The sequence below is a fragment of the Mus musculus genome, chromosome 13, assembly GCF_000001635.26.
Source record: "Mus musculus strain C57BL/6J chromosome 13, GRCm38.p6 C57BL/6J".
Classification (NCBI taxonomy): Eukaryota; Metazoa; Chordata; class Mammalia; order Rodentia; family Muridae; genus Mus; species Mus musculus.
This window is the reverse complement of record NC_000079.6, coordinates 73,846,361-73,865,561: the sequence shown is the minus strand read 5'-3', so window position 1 is coordinate 73,865,561 and position 19,201 is coordinate 73,846,361. Positions and strand designations below refer to the sequence as shown.

The following is a 19,201-nucleotide window of genomic DNA, read 5'->3' as shown; positions in this document are numbered from 1 at the left end:
ACCCCCACCCCCACCCCCACCCCCACCCCCAGCTAAATTACCTTGCTCTTAGTAATTAGCTTGTTCTTCATTGGAAGAAATCTAAAATGTAGCTGATTTCATTTATGAGAGACTCCCCCAAACCAAATGCCACAGAAGAGGAGGAAAGATCTAGAAAGGAATTGGGCAGGCACGTGTGAACCATGAGTCTGATGACACCACTTCTTGGTGAAACAAAGAGGTAGTGGCAAAAAGTTTCAAAATGTGTTACATGGAACAAGGTAAACGCTGCATAGAAGACTCAGGCCAACATGAGAGAAGAACCAAGCTGTGAACCACAACGCATAACATACAATATCAACTAGAATCGGTCAACAAATCCACAGCTAGATATTAATCATGTCTCTTCCATAAACGCATAGTCAGTCAATTAGAACATAGTGCTAGATTAGTTAAATACATAGCTATCAATTGTAAAGTGTTATCTACATAGAAAGCCAGTTGCCCAGAAAATTGAAAGTACATGGTCTTTTGGACACTCATGGAATTTTACAAAACAGTAAAGACAGATTACATAGCACCATACAAAGAGTTTAATTAGCAAGAAAAAGAAAACAAAAATTCATTCACACATTTAACAAGTATTACGTTGAGTTGACAAGAAATCAGGATTAGCACATAGGCAAAGCAAGACTTATCCAAAGCATAATCTTTAGTTACCTACGAATACAGTCAAAGCAGCTCCGAGAGGATTATGTCTATCTCTATAGTATTCAAGAGACACAGAGTGGCTGAAAATCAGACAAAGCCTTGCACTTTAAAGGCTCTTGCACAAAGAGAAAAATTTTAAAAACAAAATAAAACAAAATGGAAATACATTATGCTCTGTCTAAACACAATTTTCAGTTCAGATGTTGTAACCCCTCTGCTTTCAGATGCAGTATAGTACGAACTGAGTTCACCCACCTATCCGAATACTAAAATATCAAAGTATGTGAAACAGTGCTTTTCCAGACACAAGACACAGGGCAACAAAGGACAATGACACCAGAGAGAGTAAGCAAGGACAGCCGTGGTCCTCAGTGTCCTTCTACAGCAGTTTCTATACTTCTGGGAGGAAGGATCAGGCAGAGCTCAAGAGGAGCCTCACTAAGCCAAGGAAATGCTAGTCCAGACAGGCTGAGAAAACAGAAGTCACAGGATGCCAAAGCTACCTAAGAAGACAGGAGATATGAGTCCCTCAGCATGGAGCTGCCTACCAGGACAGTCCCCAGCCCCGTCTTCAAGGCCCGCACAGGGTAAGCCCAGTATCCATCTTACCAGCCAGAGGAGTTTGCCCCACAGGCATTGGAGTTTGCTAGGATTGTCTGTAAAAAGCACAATGGAGTAAATGGTTTAAGTAAAATAAATTATTCAGCCCAGAGTTTTGGTGTCTAGAGGCTGTGAAGAAGCATAGGCAAGTCTGACTCCCCTGAAGATAAGGAGACTCCCCTCCCTGATGGCATTGACCCTTGTCCTGCAGGAGCATCATCTGATGACCGCTTGTGTTTTCCAATGTGCACCTGTATCCTAGCTCACACTGCATAAGACTCAACCTAATGACCTTACCTGACTCTGTTACAAAGACTCTTATTTTCAAATACAATCTGACTCTCAGATACCGGGCATCAGGATTTCAACTAAGGAGTGAGTGGGGATCAAATTCAGCCTCCCAATAGCAGAGGCATGGATTTGTCACTAGGCTGAATGCTGTCTGATCCCACTTTGGAGAGCCTCAAAACAAAAAGCAGAAAGAGCCCAACTATTTCCGCATAGCTTAAGCCCAGAGCAAAGCTTGGGATGTTTATAAAAAAGATACCCAGTACCTTACCCAGCACAGTCTACATTGCCTGAGAGTCAACCAGAGGTTGGCAAGCTACAAAGAAGCAGGAAAATGTGACTCAGAATGGATCTCTAAATGACACAAATTCCACAGACAATGACATCAAAACAGTGTGCCCACATTTCAAAACACCAGAGGATAGAAGGCTTAAGAGGCATGTAGAAACACTGGATTTTAGTGGCTAAAACTAAACTTGGAGTGAATGTGGTAGACACAAAACAGATGTTGCAGAGAGTAACATTTATGTCCTGGAAGTTACAATGAAGGAATCTACCCAAAAATGACACAGGTAAAGAAAAAGGAAATGGAAAAAAGTGAATTTAGTAGGAAGAGTGTGGAAAATTTCTGAGTGTCCTGAGTGTGTGGTGCATAGATGTTTACTCTAAATCGAAACATTCTATTTAAAGCTAAGAAAACATACAAGGCATAGGGAAACTAGTAAGCTGCCAGATTCACAAGGCTCCCCCTTAAGTAATATCAGCCAATAACTGCTGAGGAGAGGAAACAATGTTAAAAGTAAGATTTCCAAAGGATGGAAATATATAAACATTTGAAGAAATAAACACATTTTCATCAAATGTTGATGAAAACTACACACCCAAAGATTTGTGATCTTCAACAAACATGATGCATAAAAAAGAATAAAAGGACAGATGGATACATCATGAATACCTGCGTGTGTATGTATGTATGCATGTCTGTCTGTATGCATGCATGTCTGTATGTATATATTATGAATGTGTGTGTGTATTTTGAGACAAGTGATAGGTTCTTTCTATGTAGCTCTGTCTGACCTAGACCTCTCTGTGTAGACCAGGATAGTTTCAGACTCACAGGGATCCACCTGCCTCTGCCTCTTGAGTGCTGGGATTAAAGACACTCGTTACCATGCCTAGCACAGATACCAGATACAGAGAGCATCGTGGTTACAAACAGGAATCAGAGCTCTCACTGAAGGACTGGAAATGGGCATCATCTTCATAGCCTACCTCCACCAGCCAGAGCCCACATCCCAAAGTTCATCAACTTCCCAAAACAGTGTCACTAGCCAGAGAACGAGTATTCAAAGGTGAACCTGTGGGGGGACATATTACACCCAAACTTCATAGGCATGGCATGATTTTCCCTGCTGACTTCCTGTCTGGGAAAGGTCTGCTAAGTGGCACAAGAGCTCTAAGTTAGATCTGGATTTACAGGTACAAGCCTCTGTCTGCTACACCGCTTTGCAGGTTCTTTGGGCTGGTGACTACCAAGCAAGTGTCATTGCTAGAACCCTGTATTGGCTGATTTTGTGTGCCAACTTGACACAAGCTTGAGTTTTCACAGAGAAAAGAGCCTCCCTTGAGGAAATGCCTCCATGAGATCCAGCTATAAGACATTTTCTCAATTAATGATTAAGAGTGGGAGGGCTTATCCCTGGGCTGGTAGTCTTGGGTTCTATAAGAAAGCAAGCTGAACAAGCCAAGAGAAGCAAGCCAGTAAGTAACATCCCTCCATGGCCTCTGCATCAGCTCCTGCTTTTTGACCTGCTTGAGTTCCAGTCCTGACCTCCTTTGGTGATAAACAGCAACGTGGAAGTATAAGCTGAATAAACCCTTTCCTCCCCAACTTGCTTCATGGTCATGATGTTTTGTGCAGGAATAGAAACCCTGACTAAGACAAACCCCAAAGCTAGAAGCAGCAAGAGGCTACCAGAACATTTCCAAAAGGGTACTACTCTATGGACCAGGAGGCAGAAAGGTGAATAGCCATAGATTTTGCTCTGGGACCTGCTAGATGGCTCTCTTCTTACTCAGCCCAGTCTGTGTCTAAACACTTCAAAGGGCCTGGTGGTACTTGTCTATATGCACCTGAGACTCTGTGTTGTTATTTGATGTTTTCATTGGACTCAGATGTTCCTAGAATAGCTCTCTCCAGCTTGGGAACTGGGCCCCTCTGTCTCCAGTGAAGGCCCCTGGCCACTTTTTCCTCTAGGGTTGAGCTGACCCATATTATTCCAGTAGTAATTGAAAGGGGGTTCTTCTGTAAAGTTTCAGAATCTACTATGGTGTTCAGAACAGAATCACATGTTCTTTCTTTAGTGTCCTCTCTGCTCCAATCCTGGGTTTTACCTACACTGAAGTAGCACCATCAACTTATATAGTACTTATGAGATATCACCCATAGCCCCTAGCCTGAGGAATGGCACTAGACTGAGACCTTAAGGGTCCTGGAAAGAAGAGCATATGTACTTAGAAATGCCTCATTATGTCAGGAGGCATTCAGTGATGGGGCCTGCCCAAGGAGGCCAGTAGCTGCCTGGCAGGCAGGCCACCTGACACCCAAGACTTCTCCAAGAGGTTCCAGGTACAGCACTCATCTATGAGTCTCTGGAGACAGAAAGGTGAATAGTCAGAGTCTATGCTCCCCACCCCTGCACCAGTGTCCAGATATGGCTGAGTTCGCACCGGGGCAAGGTGGGACAATATCAGCTTCCTGCATGTCCGTGTTAATAGTTGCCTTGGTCTATCCTTACGATCAATCTGTTGGCTGGAGAGGTCCATAATTATACCTATTACCAAACCACAAAGTGAGGAACCTGCCCAGTGTTTCACAATCTAACAGCCCTAAGCCAGACCCCACCCTGACTGTGCACAAGTGCCTACAGAAACACAGCTGTGTGCAACCTTGCTGACACAAGGACCCTAAATCTAGTTTCTTTGGCAGCCAAATCTGGGAGTAAAAGAAGTCCTGGTCTCTCACTCCTGCATCCTCAATTCTAGATACCTGAGAAGGGATATAAACATACCCCACCATAGTCTACTGAACCTCATGTGCTGGGAAGGAAAGTTGTGGGGGCCGTGCCCAGAATCCCTCAAATCTTCTGGGCTTATGTACAAAAGGGTACTACTGTCTTATGTGCATGGTAGCCACTTGGAACCTTGGAAATACTGGGAATCTTGCTAAAGGTCATCCACATAGAGTACTATTAGGTCTCTCAGGCCACAGTTGCACCAAGAGGTAAAAGAGACACTCTTGGCCCTCAGGTAACCAGAGGCTGAGTGTTCTGCAGCATTGACTATGCTCCACGGGTACTCCTGGGATACACCCCCAGTTACTGTGCATGACATGTCTGGGTTTCCATGGCTATGAGTCACTGAGCTGAATATGCCTAGGGTCCTGCCTGAATGGCTGCCTGAGACTCAGTCCAGATAGTCTCTCCATGAGGAAGGCTTCCCCATCTCTCTCTGGCTACTGAGGAGGTCTGGTATTTCCCTGAACGTGTAATGCTACATCCCACTTATAGCAGCCACTCCTGTCCTGAGGAGAGCTAACCACTTCAGGCTCAGAGGTTATTGCAGAGGAATGGAGCCCACCTGCGCAAGATCCATTCTAGGAGGTCTCTACTGCCCTCTTGAGTAGGGTGGGACCAAGGGCAAGCATCAGAGTCCTTGAGTGCTAGAGCAGAATAAGTCTGATGAGAGCAAGAACACACATGTGCACTGCCTCATATGACAATCTGGAAGAAAACCCTGCTTGGGGACCTGCCAGGCTTCTCACTTGGTACAAGTTCCACCAGATTCCTCCACCCACAGAGGCCAGGCAGATCTGCTCCATTTTATCCCCATCCTATCTTTGCCAAGACCCACCCTCCCATCCCACAGGACTGAACCATACTACTCACTCATCTCTCCACAGTGGTCTCAGTGGCTCTGTCTGACATAAGGGGTGGCGTTCCTAGAGCTGTAGAACACATAGGCACATAAGAACAAGCACAAGCCGCAAATTGATCTATCTGTCCAGGAAGTAAAGAGAAGAGAATTTTACTACCCCAAGGACAGTCCTCTGCCCAAGTCCTGTCAGTTAAGACCCAACTCACTCCAGACACATTCACACAGGATCACATGTCACAGACTAGTAAGAACCACATGGGGGCCAGCTGTGTGTGAGTTCTGCCTTATGCGAATCCCCAGAACCTTATAACTCTAAGCTATGAGACTAGTGTTGTTGTAGAGTTACAAGGTCTGACCACTTTGGGATGATGTGGCTGAGCCAAGTTGCCAGCCCTGAAGATGACACATCCCACAGGTGCTACTCGGGTCCTGGAATCCCACCAAGTGGAATCCTGAATTTGGGGCTGAAGACATCATTATTCATATGAAGAAAATAACACTTGGGTTCCAGGGTCCCAGTTGGGCAAATGTAGAGCAGGAGAGCCTATCTCATCACCTCGCATGTGCACGTGCATGTGCACACGCGAGCGCGCGCACGCACACACACACACACACACACACACACGCGCGCGCGCGCGCAAACACACACACGCACGCGCACACTTGCCAAAGCAAGTACTGTATGTACGTATATGAATATATAGGCACAAATGGAAGGAGAAGGCTGTCCCATACAGACTTTCTTTGTCATGGTGGGCCCTAGGCATACCTTAACATTGAGGGAACACAATGGGAGCCACCTTTCAGGACCTATCCCCAAGCACTTATTGAGGTTGTGTAGGAGGCTGGCTGTGTGGGTCTGATCACTAGGAAAAAGATCTGGCTTGATCCAGGCACAAGATGCTCAAGATCATTTCAGGCTAACACATCATAGGTCCTCAAGGCTAGTGAGCCCTACTATCACCTCAGGGGGTGTGAGGTAGGATATGTAGGCCCACAGGATCTCTGACCACATAGCCACAGGGCCATCTTGCTCCTCATTCTGCCACAGCCTTCTGGGGCAAAAAGTCCCACTGGCTTGGGGAGTTCTACTCTTGGTCTTAGGTCTAGCCAGTCTCCTTTTGCAAACCAGGAGTTTTCTGAAGAAGTGAGAGTACCTGGGAGAGAGGCTATGCACAGGAGGAAACTTGGCCTGAGCCTACTCACATATCTCCACTGAGGAGAAGCCTGGCTCCTCTGCTCTGGTTATCGAGACATTCCTACCTCAGCCTTCCAGATGCATTCTGAGCCCCAGATCTGACTGCAAAGTGCTTTGTGGCCCAGCCTAGCTCTTCTCTGAGCATCCACCCTCCTGCTTGCTGAGCCTGCTGGTATTCCACTAACTCACCCTGTGGTAAGTATACATGGTGGCCCGATTCTTCAGTTCTAGTTTCCACCGGCAGATGAGTCGAGAGTCTAGGATAACTGTCACTCTCTCATACAGGGAAGAACAAATACTCTGATAATAAACACTCTTAGATTAAACAGGAGACCAGATGCACACCTGTAACTCCCACATTCAGGAAGCTGACGCAGGAGGATCATGAATTTGAGGTTACCTGGAGCTATGTAATAAGAAACCAAAGTAAATAAAACAAAAAATTAAGAAAAAAATTTTAATATTTTTACATAGAAATGTTAGCCAGGCAGTGGTGGTGCACACCTTTAATCCCAGCACTTGGGAGGCAGAGACAGGCAGATTTCTGAGTTTGAGGCCAGCCTGGTCTACAGAGTGAGTTCCAGGACAGCCAGGGCTACACAGAGAAACCCTGTCTCGAAAAAAAAAAAAAAAAAGGTTTTTTTAAAGTTGCAAGCAAACGTATGAGCAAGTGAGGTAAGTTCAGGAAAAAAACAGAGAAAATTTTTTTCATATATGAAAATCTCTCCTAAGCAATATGAACAATTCAGCTGTAGAAATGTAACCATAGCCCCGTCTCTCAGATGTCAGCCTCCCCACAGCCAAGAATGTAAACTCCAAAGCCTACTATTTGTGCTTCATCATCTTGATCGCCTCAGGTGGAGCCTGAGTTGCTGATGTAAACTGGAAAGAACCTTCTGAAAGGCTTTTCAGTTCCACAGTTTAAGAGGGAAAACAGTTCTATCTCCTTCAGGGGAAAAATCCCTGGAATAGCTAGCTGGATATCCTGAAGGGTAGATGTTAGATCAAGTAGAATGGAAGGGAACAGTGACACCAAGCCCCACGTGGAGGATCAGACAAGAATATAATTATACTAGTCGATCACAAGAGGAACAGCCATGAGACAGTTCCGATAAAACTTGAAGCAATAGCCTGAATGCAGCTCACCAGGGAGAGTTGGGAATAAAGAGTTGGGGAAGTATTGTGTTTCCCCCTTAATATTCTTCTGTACTCCCTGACTCTCCTGCGTGATCATTCAGACCTGTTGTTGTAACAAAAGATAATATTTTATCTTACAAACCCTGGAAAAAGTGACCCAGAGAAACCTGCATGTGAACTTGCTGGCAATGTTCTACTACGCAGAAGCATTCATCGCTGTGGATGCTCAGCTCTAGCCTAGGCTTTGGAGTGCTCTCAGTGCCAGTCTTGGTGGCTCTGAGCATCTGCTCTCACTCATTCCTGTGGAGCCAGGTTATAGGAGAGAGAGAGAGAGAGAGAGAGAGAGAGAGAGAGAGAGAGAGAGAGAGAGAGAGAGAGAGATACAGTCTAGACACAGCCAACTGTCTCTCTGCCATGCCATGCCCTCCACTTCTGTGAGCTCCTGGTTAGCTGTTGACCCAGCCTGTTCACTATCCCAAGGTAAGACTTTCTCAGGACCTCCAACCTCCCTGGCCTCTAGGGACTTGTCTTCACCTGTTCTACCACACACACCCTCCAAGATGGTTTTATCTTCATGAGAAGAAAAACATTCAATGTAGTCAAATTGCCAATTACTTGGACTGGTTTCATTAGGCTGTGATAGTGGATGTCAGAGAGGCTGAGACAGACAGATTATCAGAGGAGCAGTCAGGAACAGGGGCGGGGTGGGATGCAAGCATCGCATAAGTCATACCCTCTCAATTCTGCAGTCTCTCAACCTTCTTCTCTGTCTTGAGCTGAATAAAGCTCTGGGCATTTTGATTGGAGGTAATTAAATCCCAAGCAGCAGCATAGACTGAGGATGGACATTGCAAACTTCCAGCACTGAGGTTCTGGTCCTGTGTAGTTGTTGCCTGATGCACTGCTGGACTGACCTTGCTCCAAGAGGTTACTCCAGCAAGACAGAATTCAGCTCACACAGGAGCCTCTCACCAAAGCCTGATGTCTAATGGATGTGTATAACGTGTCTTCCACTGAGCTGGCCCTGAAGGAACCTGAAGCTTATGGCCATTGGTGCTGGAAGTCCAGGTAGTATTACCTTATTGTGGGGTTCACTTCCATCCAGTGTAACTCAAACACCAGGTCAATGCAGATGACGAAAATTTATTGTAAGCAAGTCACTACTGATCAAGGCTGCAGAACAGGCTCGTGAGCTGAACTACAACCCTGAAGGGATGCTGTACAGCATATTTAAAGGAAAAAGCCATAGAGTGGGTGGGGGGGAGCAGGGGGGGCTATAGCATTGTCCAATCATATTTTGCCATAGGGGTTGAGCAAGGGAGTTTCCATCAATCAGGATAGAAGCTGGTCTCTGGACCTGAGAACAAAGAACTTGTCTGACCCTGTCAGCAAGAAAGAGAAGCTGTCTGAGATGGCTGGGCTCAGACATTGTCTCCTTACAAGTCGTCCCTGCGATGTCTGGACTCAGACAACTCTTCAGTTATTGGAAAGTCCCTGGCTCCCCTAGGGCCTGGGACCTTGAATTTAGTTTCTCCCTATGATTAAATGGAGTCTGAAGATAAGTTTCTTCTGCTTGTCCCCAACAGCCCCTGAGGCTGAGCCTAAGGAGTTGGTGCCTCCCATCATGGTCCAGGTTCTAGGCTTCTCACTGGGATGAACAGCAGCTGTGGTTGCTCTTATATGGAACAACAGAAAATGTTTTATTTTACTAAGGGGACCCTGTGTAGATGTCTGAGGCAACTTACCTCAGTCATCTGAGTACAGATCTTTATGTTAACACGTGGCTTCTTGCAGACCTGGTGGCCTATGCCTTTGTTCTTGGCTCTGGGCACTACGCTGTCTGGGTGGCACCAGCTCTCTGACTTAGCTAGGCATGGGTCCTTATTTAAGTCACTGTTGGGAACCTCAAATCTATCTGGATCATGATGTCCATCACAGAGAGCCTTCTGAGACGGCAGCGCACGTCTCAGTCTTTCCTCTGTCTCAGGACATAGGACACCATTCTATCCTTTAGGGAGCCTGCTGGGAAGCAATCTGAGCATCCCGCTGGCCTGAATACATCATGAAACACAGTCAGCTGTTGAGCCTAGTCTATAAGCCCAGAGCTCAGAGGCTCTATTACCACAGGGAAGGGGCTGTGGTATGGAAGAGGCCGAACAGCTTCTGCCCTACAGAAGGCCCCAGGGCTACAAGATGATGCCGAGTCTGCAAAAATGAGCCTTCTTCTTGCTCCAACCTCTCCAGCTTCCTCCCTTTGTATTCAGTCTTCACACGATGTGGTCCACAAGGACGTTATTTCATACACACTCTTCCCAGTCTATGTTCCCTGCGGAAGCTGCCTTCCTGTGCCCAGTTCTCCTGCTGGCACCTGCCCTTTGCCTTGGAACTCTACAGGCCATTTTATGCTCATATCTGTGACTTTCAGAGACACTGACACTCTTCCATCCAAGTACTAGGCAGGCCTGACCTTGCTTAGCCTCTAGGATCAAAGGAGATGGCGGTTACTGACGTTCTAAGACAGATTCATAGGATTTGACACAAGTTGCTCAAGACAGATGTGGTGGCGAAGGCCTTTAATCCCAGCCCTCAGGAGGTAGAGGCAGGAGGATCTCTTTGAGTTCCCGGCCAGCCAGCCTGATCTACATAGCAAGCTCTAGGCCAGCAAAGGCTACAGAGAGCGACCCGGTTTCAAAAAGGGGTAAGGGAGGGCAATGTGAAATGTATAGTCTAGGTCCTAGTTTAGACACCAAGACAGGCCTACAGGCCAATTGGCCAGGGCAATCCTTTTCCACAGCCAACTGAACCAGGTGAAGAAAGACTGTATCTGCTGTAAACACCTCAGATTACAATAGCTGCCCACCAGAGAGGGACCACACAATCTGCTGAGGGTGTGGTGCTATATTACCTACAACAGGATCACAGCTTTAGCCTGCCTTCCCTAGGCCACAGGCTTTCCACAGGCTATGCCATTCTGCCTGGTGTTAGTGCTCTGGCTGCCTCCCTGTGCATGGATGGGTGCTGGTTGGCATGGTTATGTACCTGTTAGAGGTCACTCCTCAGCCTTTGTTCTTGTCAATCACAAGACAGGCTTGGTTCTGTCTGCTAAAGAAAGCAAGTTGAAGAGTGGACCTGAACAGGAAACACCTGGGAAGTCCGCCTTGTCCTGGTTCCTCCTCAGCTCTTTGCTCCAGTGCTGATCCAGGCCTAGCAATCCTATGGTATCTCTCCATAAAACAAGAAGTTTTCTGCATGACAAAGTACTTCCTGTTGTCTCATAACTGTGAGAATTTATTTCACTTAGACATATTCAGAGTAAGATCTCTTCTTCGTTAAGAAAGCAGAACGCCTCGGGAGGATTCAGGACATGCCAGGTGACACCAGCCACAGAAGACCAGGCTCTAAATTGAGGTGAAAGTTGGGGACAAACTAGCTACCCCCAAGCTCCCCAGGGGCCAATTGTACAGATCTTCACCCTAAACTGTATATACCTTTACCTCCCTAAATAAATAAGTGCATTGTCTGAATCTAGCTCCAACACATCTGGGAGGTGCCAGCCTCACTACAGGCAAAGGGTGGGAGGGAAAATAGAAGGTGAGAGCGGCCCTCAGCTCTTCAGCCTATAAACACCTCCTATTGTAGGATAGGAGACATCACGGCCATGCTTGAGGCCATGAGGAGACTCACTCCCTTGCTGCTTTGCAAGGATATCAGACAGTTGGTGGTCCAGGTCCAGGAGGCTCAAAGAGCTGGGGTAGAAGATACCCCTGACCAAAGCTGTGATGTAAATAACTCCAGGCAACCAACAAGAGGGTTGTGAATGGCTCCAGCCAGCCATGATAGGGACGCTGTCTGTGTCAGTCTTGTTCATGTGTCTTCACACTCTTAGCCCCAGCAGAGGATGCACAGTACCTATACAGGACAAGTTCTTTGGTTCCTGTCCCCTAGGTCTGCTTGGAGTACCAAGGCCAAGCAACACCATCTAAATCTGCTCCCACTCAGCCTGGAATTTCTGACCCACAAACTGCCACCATGTATTCCTTGCCCCTAGACACCCTTGGGGGCCTGTGTATTGCACTGTGAAATACAATGAGGAGACCCAGGGGAAAAAGTTAAAAGGAACCTTCTTCAAAGGAAGAGACCGTGTTGTGGGCAAGAGTATAAAGGAGGCTTGTGTTTGTTCCTTGACTCCATATCATCTGCCTTAGTTAGGGCTTTAGTGCTGTGAACAGACACCATGACCAAGGCAACTCTTTTTTGTTGTTGTTGTTTTGTTTTATTTTGTTTTTTGTTTGTTTTTGTTTTTCGAGACAGGGTTTCTCTGTATAGCCCTGGCTGTCCTGGAACTCACTTTGTAGACCAGACTGGCCTCAAATTCAGAAATCCACCTGCCTCTGCCTCCCAAGTGCTGGGATTAAAGGTGTGAGCCACCACCACCCGGCAAGGCAACTCTTATAAGGACAACATTTGATTGGGGCTGGCTTACAGGTTCAGAGGTTCAGTTCAGTATCACCAAGGCAGGAACTTGACAGCATCCAGACAGGCATGGTACAGGAGGAGCTGAGAGTTCTACATCTTCATCTGAAGTTTGACAGGAGAAGACTGTCTTCCAGGCAGCTAGGATGAGGGTTTGAAACCCCATGCCCACAGTGACACACCCACCCCAACAAGGCCGTATCTACTCCAACAGGAACATAACTTCTAATAGTGCCACTTCCTGGGCCAAGCTTATACAAACCATCTCATCATCTTTCCTGTGAAGACATTGTGCTTCATATCCCACTTCCTAGGATCTCTGGGTTTGGGGTTCTCATTTTGAGGACGCTGGAAGAGTTGTTCCAACGATGATGAAATGGGCTGTGGACTTGGGTCCCTAAAGTCCTTTCTGTTAAGTCTTAGGAAGTAAACAGAACTTACAGGTCTCTAAAAGCTCTTGAAACAAAGTTCACAAACCCCTTTTCCTAAAATTATACATTCATAACAAGTGCTCTCTGACTACTAAGCTGCCAGTCACGCAAGGTGCTCCAGTGCAGAAGCTTTGGTGAGTCCTCACTCATGCTGTGGTGGGCTTTCTGGTTATGGGGCTGCCCCTGAACCATCCATACTCCTGTAAATAACCCCAAATAAACTCACTGGTTCACTAAGCTAGACTTGGGTGAAAGTTTCTTTTCTTCAGTCTGTTATTTATCTGGGGTCAATAGGCATTTGTTTCCACACCCCTGGGAGTAGTCACACTGGACTAATATGATCTCCATTTCCTGTGTTTGCTGTCGGACCATTCTCATCCTATGGTCAGCTCTGTCCACTACCTGGGATGTGAGGCCTGAATCATAATCTGAGAATAACAGGAGCATCTTACACATAGATCCATATTACTTACAGATTGGCGTTTTCTCCATCTAAGAGCTAGTGGGGCCACAGAGAGTGAGCAATCCAAACTTCTGTATGGATGAGAGAGGAATATGCAAGTCGTTAGGCCCAGCCATTATCTACTGACTCTCAAACACACTTCTCAGACATCTGGCAACCTTCTGCACCACTAGATGGGACAGGCTTTCAGAAGTGAGTGCATGGGGCTCACATTCGCTGCCATATATCTTTCCTTAAATAATCCTCTACCCATGAGTGATGGCTTTCATAGGCTTTTATGCATGCACCTGCCAATGCGTGTTTGCACTTGGGTCTGAGATGGTTCAACCTCCATGCTCACTTATGCCTTCCAGACGCCCCTGTTTTACAGCTTACAAAGCTTGATCTTCACTGTGATTAAAACAAGTAACACACACAAAATTATGTTGAGGACATGCTTGAAAAATCACTCTGGGAAGAGGGTAGATTTCCCCTCTTTGACTTCTAAATACAAACTTGCATGAAATGTTTGCACAAATATGCATTGATATTGAAAGCTCTGTCTCCTTCCCATCCATAAAGCAATACCACTTCAGTCTCTCTGAGTAGCAGAGCTACACACTTCACTTATTGGGGTGACTCTCAGTCAGAGTGATGAGGTAAATAAATGCTTCGAGAACTTCAGTGTGTAGAAAATTTCATGTGTGCTGAGGTAGGGCTCATGACCTCAAATTCATGTCCCTTTAGCTTTTAGGAGTTGCCACACCAGCACAACGACACCGAAACTCTTTTGTGCTCAGGATAAGGTCTTATGTTGTGATCGGAAGACACAGCTTGAAATAATAAGACACTGTGTTCTGTGAATCAGTGTTGGCTTTTCTGTCCAGGCCTTAGAAGGATCTGTAAAATACCAGAGTGTGTTGTTGGAAAGGAAACAGATGCCTGTGGAGAGCTGGTGGCTAATATTTCACAAATAATCAGAAGCAACAATTCAGCCACAAAATAATGAGTGCATGTTGTGTGAAGGAAATAGTTCCTCAAACTCTGTCTCTGTCTGCATGTGTGATACCTTAATGGAAGAGATTGAAGGGATAGATTGGTTTGTTCTATCCAACTTTGTTACCTAATGTTCTGTGTTTGTCCCAAAGCGGGCCCTATTTCTTAAACAAGACCCCAGTCTCACAAGGAGGCTTGCCTGCATGCATCCTGGCCCACAATTCAAGTGGTCTCCCTGTGTGTTGACTGGCCTCAAACAGACTAGGATGTGCAGAGCTCAGTTCTGGGCCCTAGGGCCACCTTCTTCCCAGGGTCCTCTGCTCTGCGTCCTCTGCCTACTACTGGGCAAATCACAACACATTACAGACCTCCTTTCACTTCTGAAGAGGGAAAAGTGATGATTAATAGCAACCATAACCAAGACAACCACAGAAACAGGACAAGCTGCTTCTCTGCATAGTGGTCACCATGTAAGAACAGCTTATAACAGGTGCCATATGGTGGCATGCTATCCCAGGGAAGATCACACACACACACACACACACACACACACACACACACACACAGAGAGAGAGAGAGAGAGAGAGAGAGAGAGAGAGAGAGAGAGAGAGAGAAAGAGAGAGAGAGAGAGAGCTTCTTTCTGAAGAATACATGAAAGCAAGGGTCCTTCTTCCCCTGCCTGAAACAGACCCAACAAAAGATCACCACCACAAGCAGAAGTGGAAAAGTGGAGGACCCTTCATGGAGAGCCCCCATAACTATGCCTCTTTTAGACTGGGGTCCAGCCTCAAAGAGCAGAGAACATATTGCTACTGGAGCTGTTGAGTTTTTGCTGTTGGAAGTGAGTGGCACAGCATGGGACACCAACATGGGCAGGTGTGAGTAGCTGATGCTTGGATGCAGAGATGGACGCCAGGCAGCGTCTCTTCATCTTAGAGATAAGGGCACTGCCCTACCCACCTCTGACAGATAATGACAAAGTGCTTTGAACAGCTTCAAGCCCACAGCTTAATGAGACAGGTGTGGCTGTAGCACAGCCTTGCTCTTTGAAAGTTCTGAGAGTTGATTTTTATCAACTGGTGAACTCTTCCCAGAGCCTCAGGCCTGAGTAAGGCAGGATACTAGGTGTGGGATGCTGGACCCAAGATGTTAGACCAAGAACACAGGATGTTGGATACTGGGCAGAGGTAAGTCCTCATATGGCCAGCCCAATTGTGTTCAATCATCTCACCCTGAACAGCTGGGGGGTGGGGGGAGGACATTTGACTGCTCCAGCCAGAGAGCCCCAAGCTCGGGCTATTCCAAAAGATGAGAGTGGGAAATGGGAGGCAGGAACAGGCATAGAAGAAGCTTGAGTACAGGAGAAAGAGCTGAACCAGAGCCGGGCCCAGAGAGGACATGTCAGGCTAGCTGCATGTAAAGCAGGTGTCTGCTCCACTGGACTTGAGATGAAGTCATCGTCTAAATGGATTCTGCCTTGACACTGGGATGTGGCTTTCACACCTATAGCAATTTCCTCTTGGTTGGAAATGACCATGGCTATCTTGAAGCCGAGAAGCTGCAGACACCTTCTCTGGACCTTCATGATTTTATATTAATTTTACATCATGGAGGGAGAGAAACCTTCAGGGAGCCCCACCCACCCACCCAAGCTCTTCCTCTTTCTGATATTATGTAAGAAGCAAAGCCAGGGTTGGACTTCTTGGTGGTACAGCTGCCTATGCACTCTGTATGTTCCTGTGAATAACCCTAATACAGTAATTGATCAACAAGCTGCACTTGGATAGATCTGTGTCTTTGGTCTATCTGTGCTCTTTGTCTGGGGCAAAAAGATGTCTCTTTATTTCTCCCCAGGAAGCCACGCAAGTCACACATAGTCTTTGTGTTCTTTGTTGATGTCAAAATCCTTGGTTCGAAGCTCAGAGAGACCACAGAAGCATAGAACTGCAGGGGGTGTAGAATTCAAGGGACAGAGATAAGCCTGGACACAGGATCAGTGAATGGAAACTCACTCTCACCCTAGGTCACCTCCTGGGCCTCAAGTCCCAGCCTGAGGCTACTTTTGCCCAGTTTGACAGTTACACTGGGCCTTGTCTTCTCAGGCCAATAATGTACCTACCTTACTAAGCAGTGGCTCTGGGAGTGGGGAGGGTGGGAAGAATGGACATTTCTGGAAATTTCCATCCAAGTCTGTCTTCATCAACTAGGAAGTCGCACTCTCTACACCTAAACAGGATGAAGCAGAGGACATATAGAGCAAGCCAGCCTCACCTGGTTTGCCCAAAGCTGAGCCTAGACTGTGGTAGGCAGTGGAACACAGTGAAGCCTGTCCTTGTGGGAACCTTCCTCATTTATGGCCTCAGTGATAATGATAGCTATATTTACAAACACTCCCCCAAACATAGTTGTGGATCCTAATCATTGAATCCTCTCCTGGTATCCCATTCCTTCTTTCTCAGTTGCTGGTTGTGGGTGAAACCCTGACACAAAGGAGGGATGAGGCTAGGTGAATGGCCTGGTGGGTAAGGAGTCCTCATAATTACATGAGTCCATTCTACCTGTGTCATGCCCATGGCTGTGAGATGGTCCTGTTCAAGGTAAGCCATTCTGCACTTTTTTGGGGGGGGCAGTCATGAATCCTTAATATCAACAATTCCAAAGGACTTCAGAAGTTCAAGGTCATCTTAGCTATACATGGAGTTCAAGGCCAGCCTGGAATACAGACCATGAAGAGGCGGGGGGGGGGGGCTGTGGTTCTTTGCAGAAAGTATGTGCTAAAATTAAGTCACTCTAGGAGTTGAATGTTCTAGAGCAGACTATGTGAACACATCTCTGAACAGAGACAGGCTACTAGGTAGTGGTGACTCTTGAGTGGGAGAGTTGTAGGGTATATGAACCATATCTCAAGAAGGCTGGGAAAGAAAACTACACATTCATTCTTGATCTGTGTGTTACAGAGCTCTATGGGCAAAGTGGAGAACCAAACAGAGAGGTATCCCCAGAATAAGCTGGAGCCCAAGAAAGAAGGGGGAGTGAGATTTCTCTGAAACAAGGGTGGGTGATCTCTTCTAAGGGAGAAGCTGTAGGATGAGATACTGAGAGGGTTTTCAGAGGTTGGCCAGCCAAAGAGGAGCCAGATGGACTAACCACAGCCCAGCAAGGACCCTGCCCCAACCAAAGGCAAAGGGAAGGATGCAGGGCCTGTCCACACTGATGGGCAGCGTTGGTCTTTCATCAATGAGGGAAAGGGAGGAAGGTCTGCTCCAGCGGGCCAGGACTCACTTTAGTCCTACCTGCTCTCCCTCTCTTCCAGGTACCTTCCCATGGCCTTCTACCTCCGCACCCCACTCACCCCCAGCCCCTTCACGACAAGCATGTGCCTAACTCCTCTCACAGCCAAAGGTATCAAGAAGGTTGTCTAAGACGTAGGTAACTCTCTTCCAGGGTTCTCTCTTTCAAAGGAGGATTCCTAATACCGACTCTTGAATTTGGGAATCTCAAGAAAAAGATTGGTGAGGGGTGGAGGGTGTCCCCACAAAAGAAACCGCAGAGAGCCAGAAACCTGGAGTCCACGCAGGTAAGCTCTGTCTGCCCTCAGGGATGCCCTGTGCGAGTCGTTGCTCAGAGCAGGTTCCAAACCGCCTGTCTAGTAAAGTCTTAGGGTAAAGGAGACGCTAAGGTCCACTGCGCTACGGTCCGCGGCCGCGGGGGGCGCTGCGAGAACCCCTGTTAAAGCCCCGTCGCGGGCGCGCGCGCTCAGAGGGAGGCCGGCCGCTGCCCGCGCCGGTGTCTCCGGTTGCCGGGCCAAGCCTCGCCAGACTGCCCGGCCCCGGATCCAGGCTCCACGAGTTGCTCTCAGCTCGGGATTCACGCACCCCGGGCTCGAACCTCGGACGCACACCTGAGAGCTCGGCCGGAGGGTGGGTCCAGGCCCAGCGGAGACATGGGGAAATTTCAGTCCAAGCACGGTGAGGAGCGGGCCGGGGGGCGGGAGAGAGGGGGGCGGGTGGGCGCCGCCACTCACTGTCCCTTCCGTCTTCCCTGTGTCCTCCGACCGTGCCGCAGCCGCAGCAGCCTGCAAGAGGAGAGAGAGTCCCGAAGGTGAGCCCGGGTGCGGTCAGGGAGCGAGGCGGCCCCGGGGCCGGATGCGCAGAGCTCCAAGCTTGGGGCGCGCCTTGCCTCGCGCCCTCGATTGGGACACGCCTTGGGTCTCCGGGAGCGCGTGGCCTCGGGGCTCTGGGTACCGGGTGGGCGCTGCAAGGCAGGCTGGGCAGAAGCGCACTCCACGAAGCTCACGGTCTCCTTCCTTCTCCGTGGGTGCCTTGTTTCCCGCGCGTCTGCGGGCGGGCCGCAGGGGACAGCTTCGTGGTGCCTGCGTACGGGAGCGGTCGCAGGGGAGCGGAAGAAACGGACCGGCGCGCGGGCAGCGGTGTGGAACATCGCTCACGGGACAAGCAGGTAGGTTACGGGAAGGTGGGCTGGGTCGCGCAACTAAGGGCCTTGCAGAACCTGAGTCTTGCCTCTTTACAGTCGGGAGACGCAGAAGACTCATATGGCTGGCCAGGATAGCCTAACCCTCTCCAGCATCTGGCATAGTATCCCAGAGGGGGCTGGGTGGTACTGGAACCTCCAAGCGCTAGGCTGGACTGGTGACTCCACCCCTCAGGCAGGAGGAACTGGTGAAGGGATTCTAAGGCAGAGATGGGACTCAACTAGGGGGGCCATGATCTCAGAATTCCAGGCTTGAGTTGGAGGACCTTCTCCATCTGTTGATGGATGTTATAGGGCTGATTGCTTGCACAATGAAGTTGTCCAGAGGTTAAGGCTACCCTTGCCTCCCATCTTTTGGAGAGCTTAATACAGGCCTGCAGGGAGCATCCCTGGACAAATGGGCAGTGGAAAAAACGGTGTCCCCAAACCATAAGAGCTACCCTGTGTCTGAGAGAAGATGATCCATGTGCTGTGTTTAAGAGCAGAGAACTGCCCAGGGCCAGGGCCCCAGGGATGAGA

At 48.0% G+C, this 19,201-nt stretch overlaps 1 protein-coding gene and 2 long non-coding RNA genes across 4 annotated transcripts in view; 1 reads left to right on the top strand and 2 right to left on the bottom strand.

Moving 5' to 3' along the window:
* Positions 1-5,223: 5,223 nt before the first annotated feature.
* Gm30432 lies at positions 5,224-7,107 on the bottom strand. The gene is made up of 3 exons (XR_382655.2): positions 6,902-7,107; positions 5,526-5,584; positions 5,224-5,299 (listed from the first exon to the last, which is right to left on the bottom strand). It is a non-coding gene; the product is annotated as a predicted gene, 30432 (long non-coding RNA).
* A 5,347-nt stretch (positions 7,108-12,454) lies between these two features.
* Gm30303 lies at positions 12,455-17,954 on the bottom strand. Its single transcript, XR_382654.4, has 3 exons — positions 17,754-17,954; positions 16,311-16,417; positions 12,455-13,287 (listed from the first exon to the last, which is right to left on the bottom strand). It is a non-coding gene; the product is annotated as a predicted gene, 30303 (long non-coding RNA).
* Nkd2 (naked cuticle 2) overlaps positions 17,931-19,201 on the top strand; it is a 29,098-nt gene continuing 27,827 nt past the window's right edge. Inside the window, exons 1-3 of one of the 2 annotated variants that reach the window (NM_028186.5) lie at positions 17,931-18,159; positions 18,257-18,292; positions 18,546-18,649. In NM_028186.5, coding sequence (NP_082462.3) covers positions 18,135-18,159; positions 18,257-18,292; positions 18,546-18,649 — 165 coding nt within the window. In that variant the 5' untranslated portion in view covers positions 17,931-18,134. The remainder of the gene's footprint in view (positions 18,160-18,256; positions 18,293-18,545; positions 18,650-19,201) is intronic. The other variant, NM_001347535.1, reaches the window with a different exon arrangement.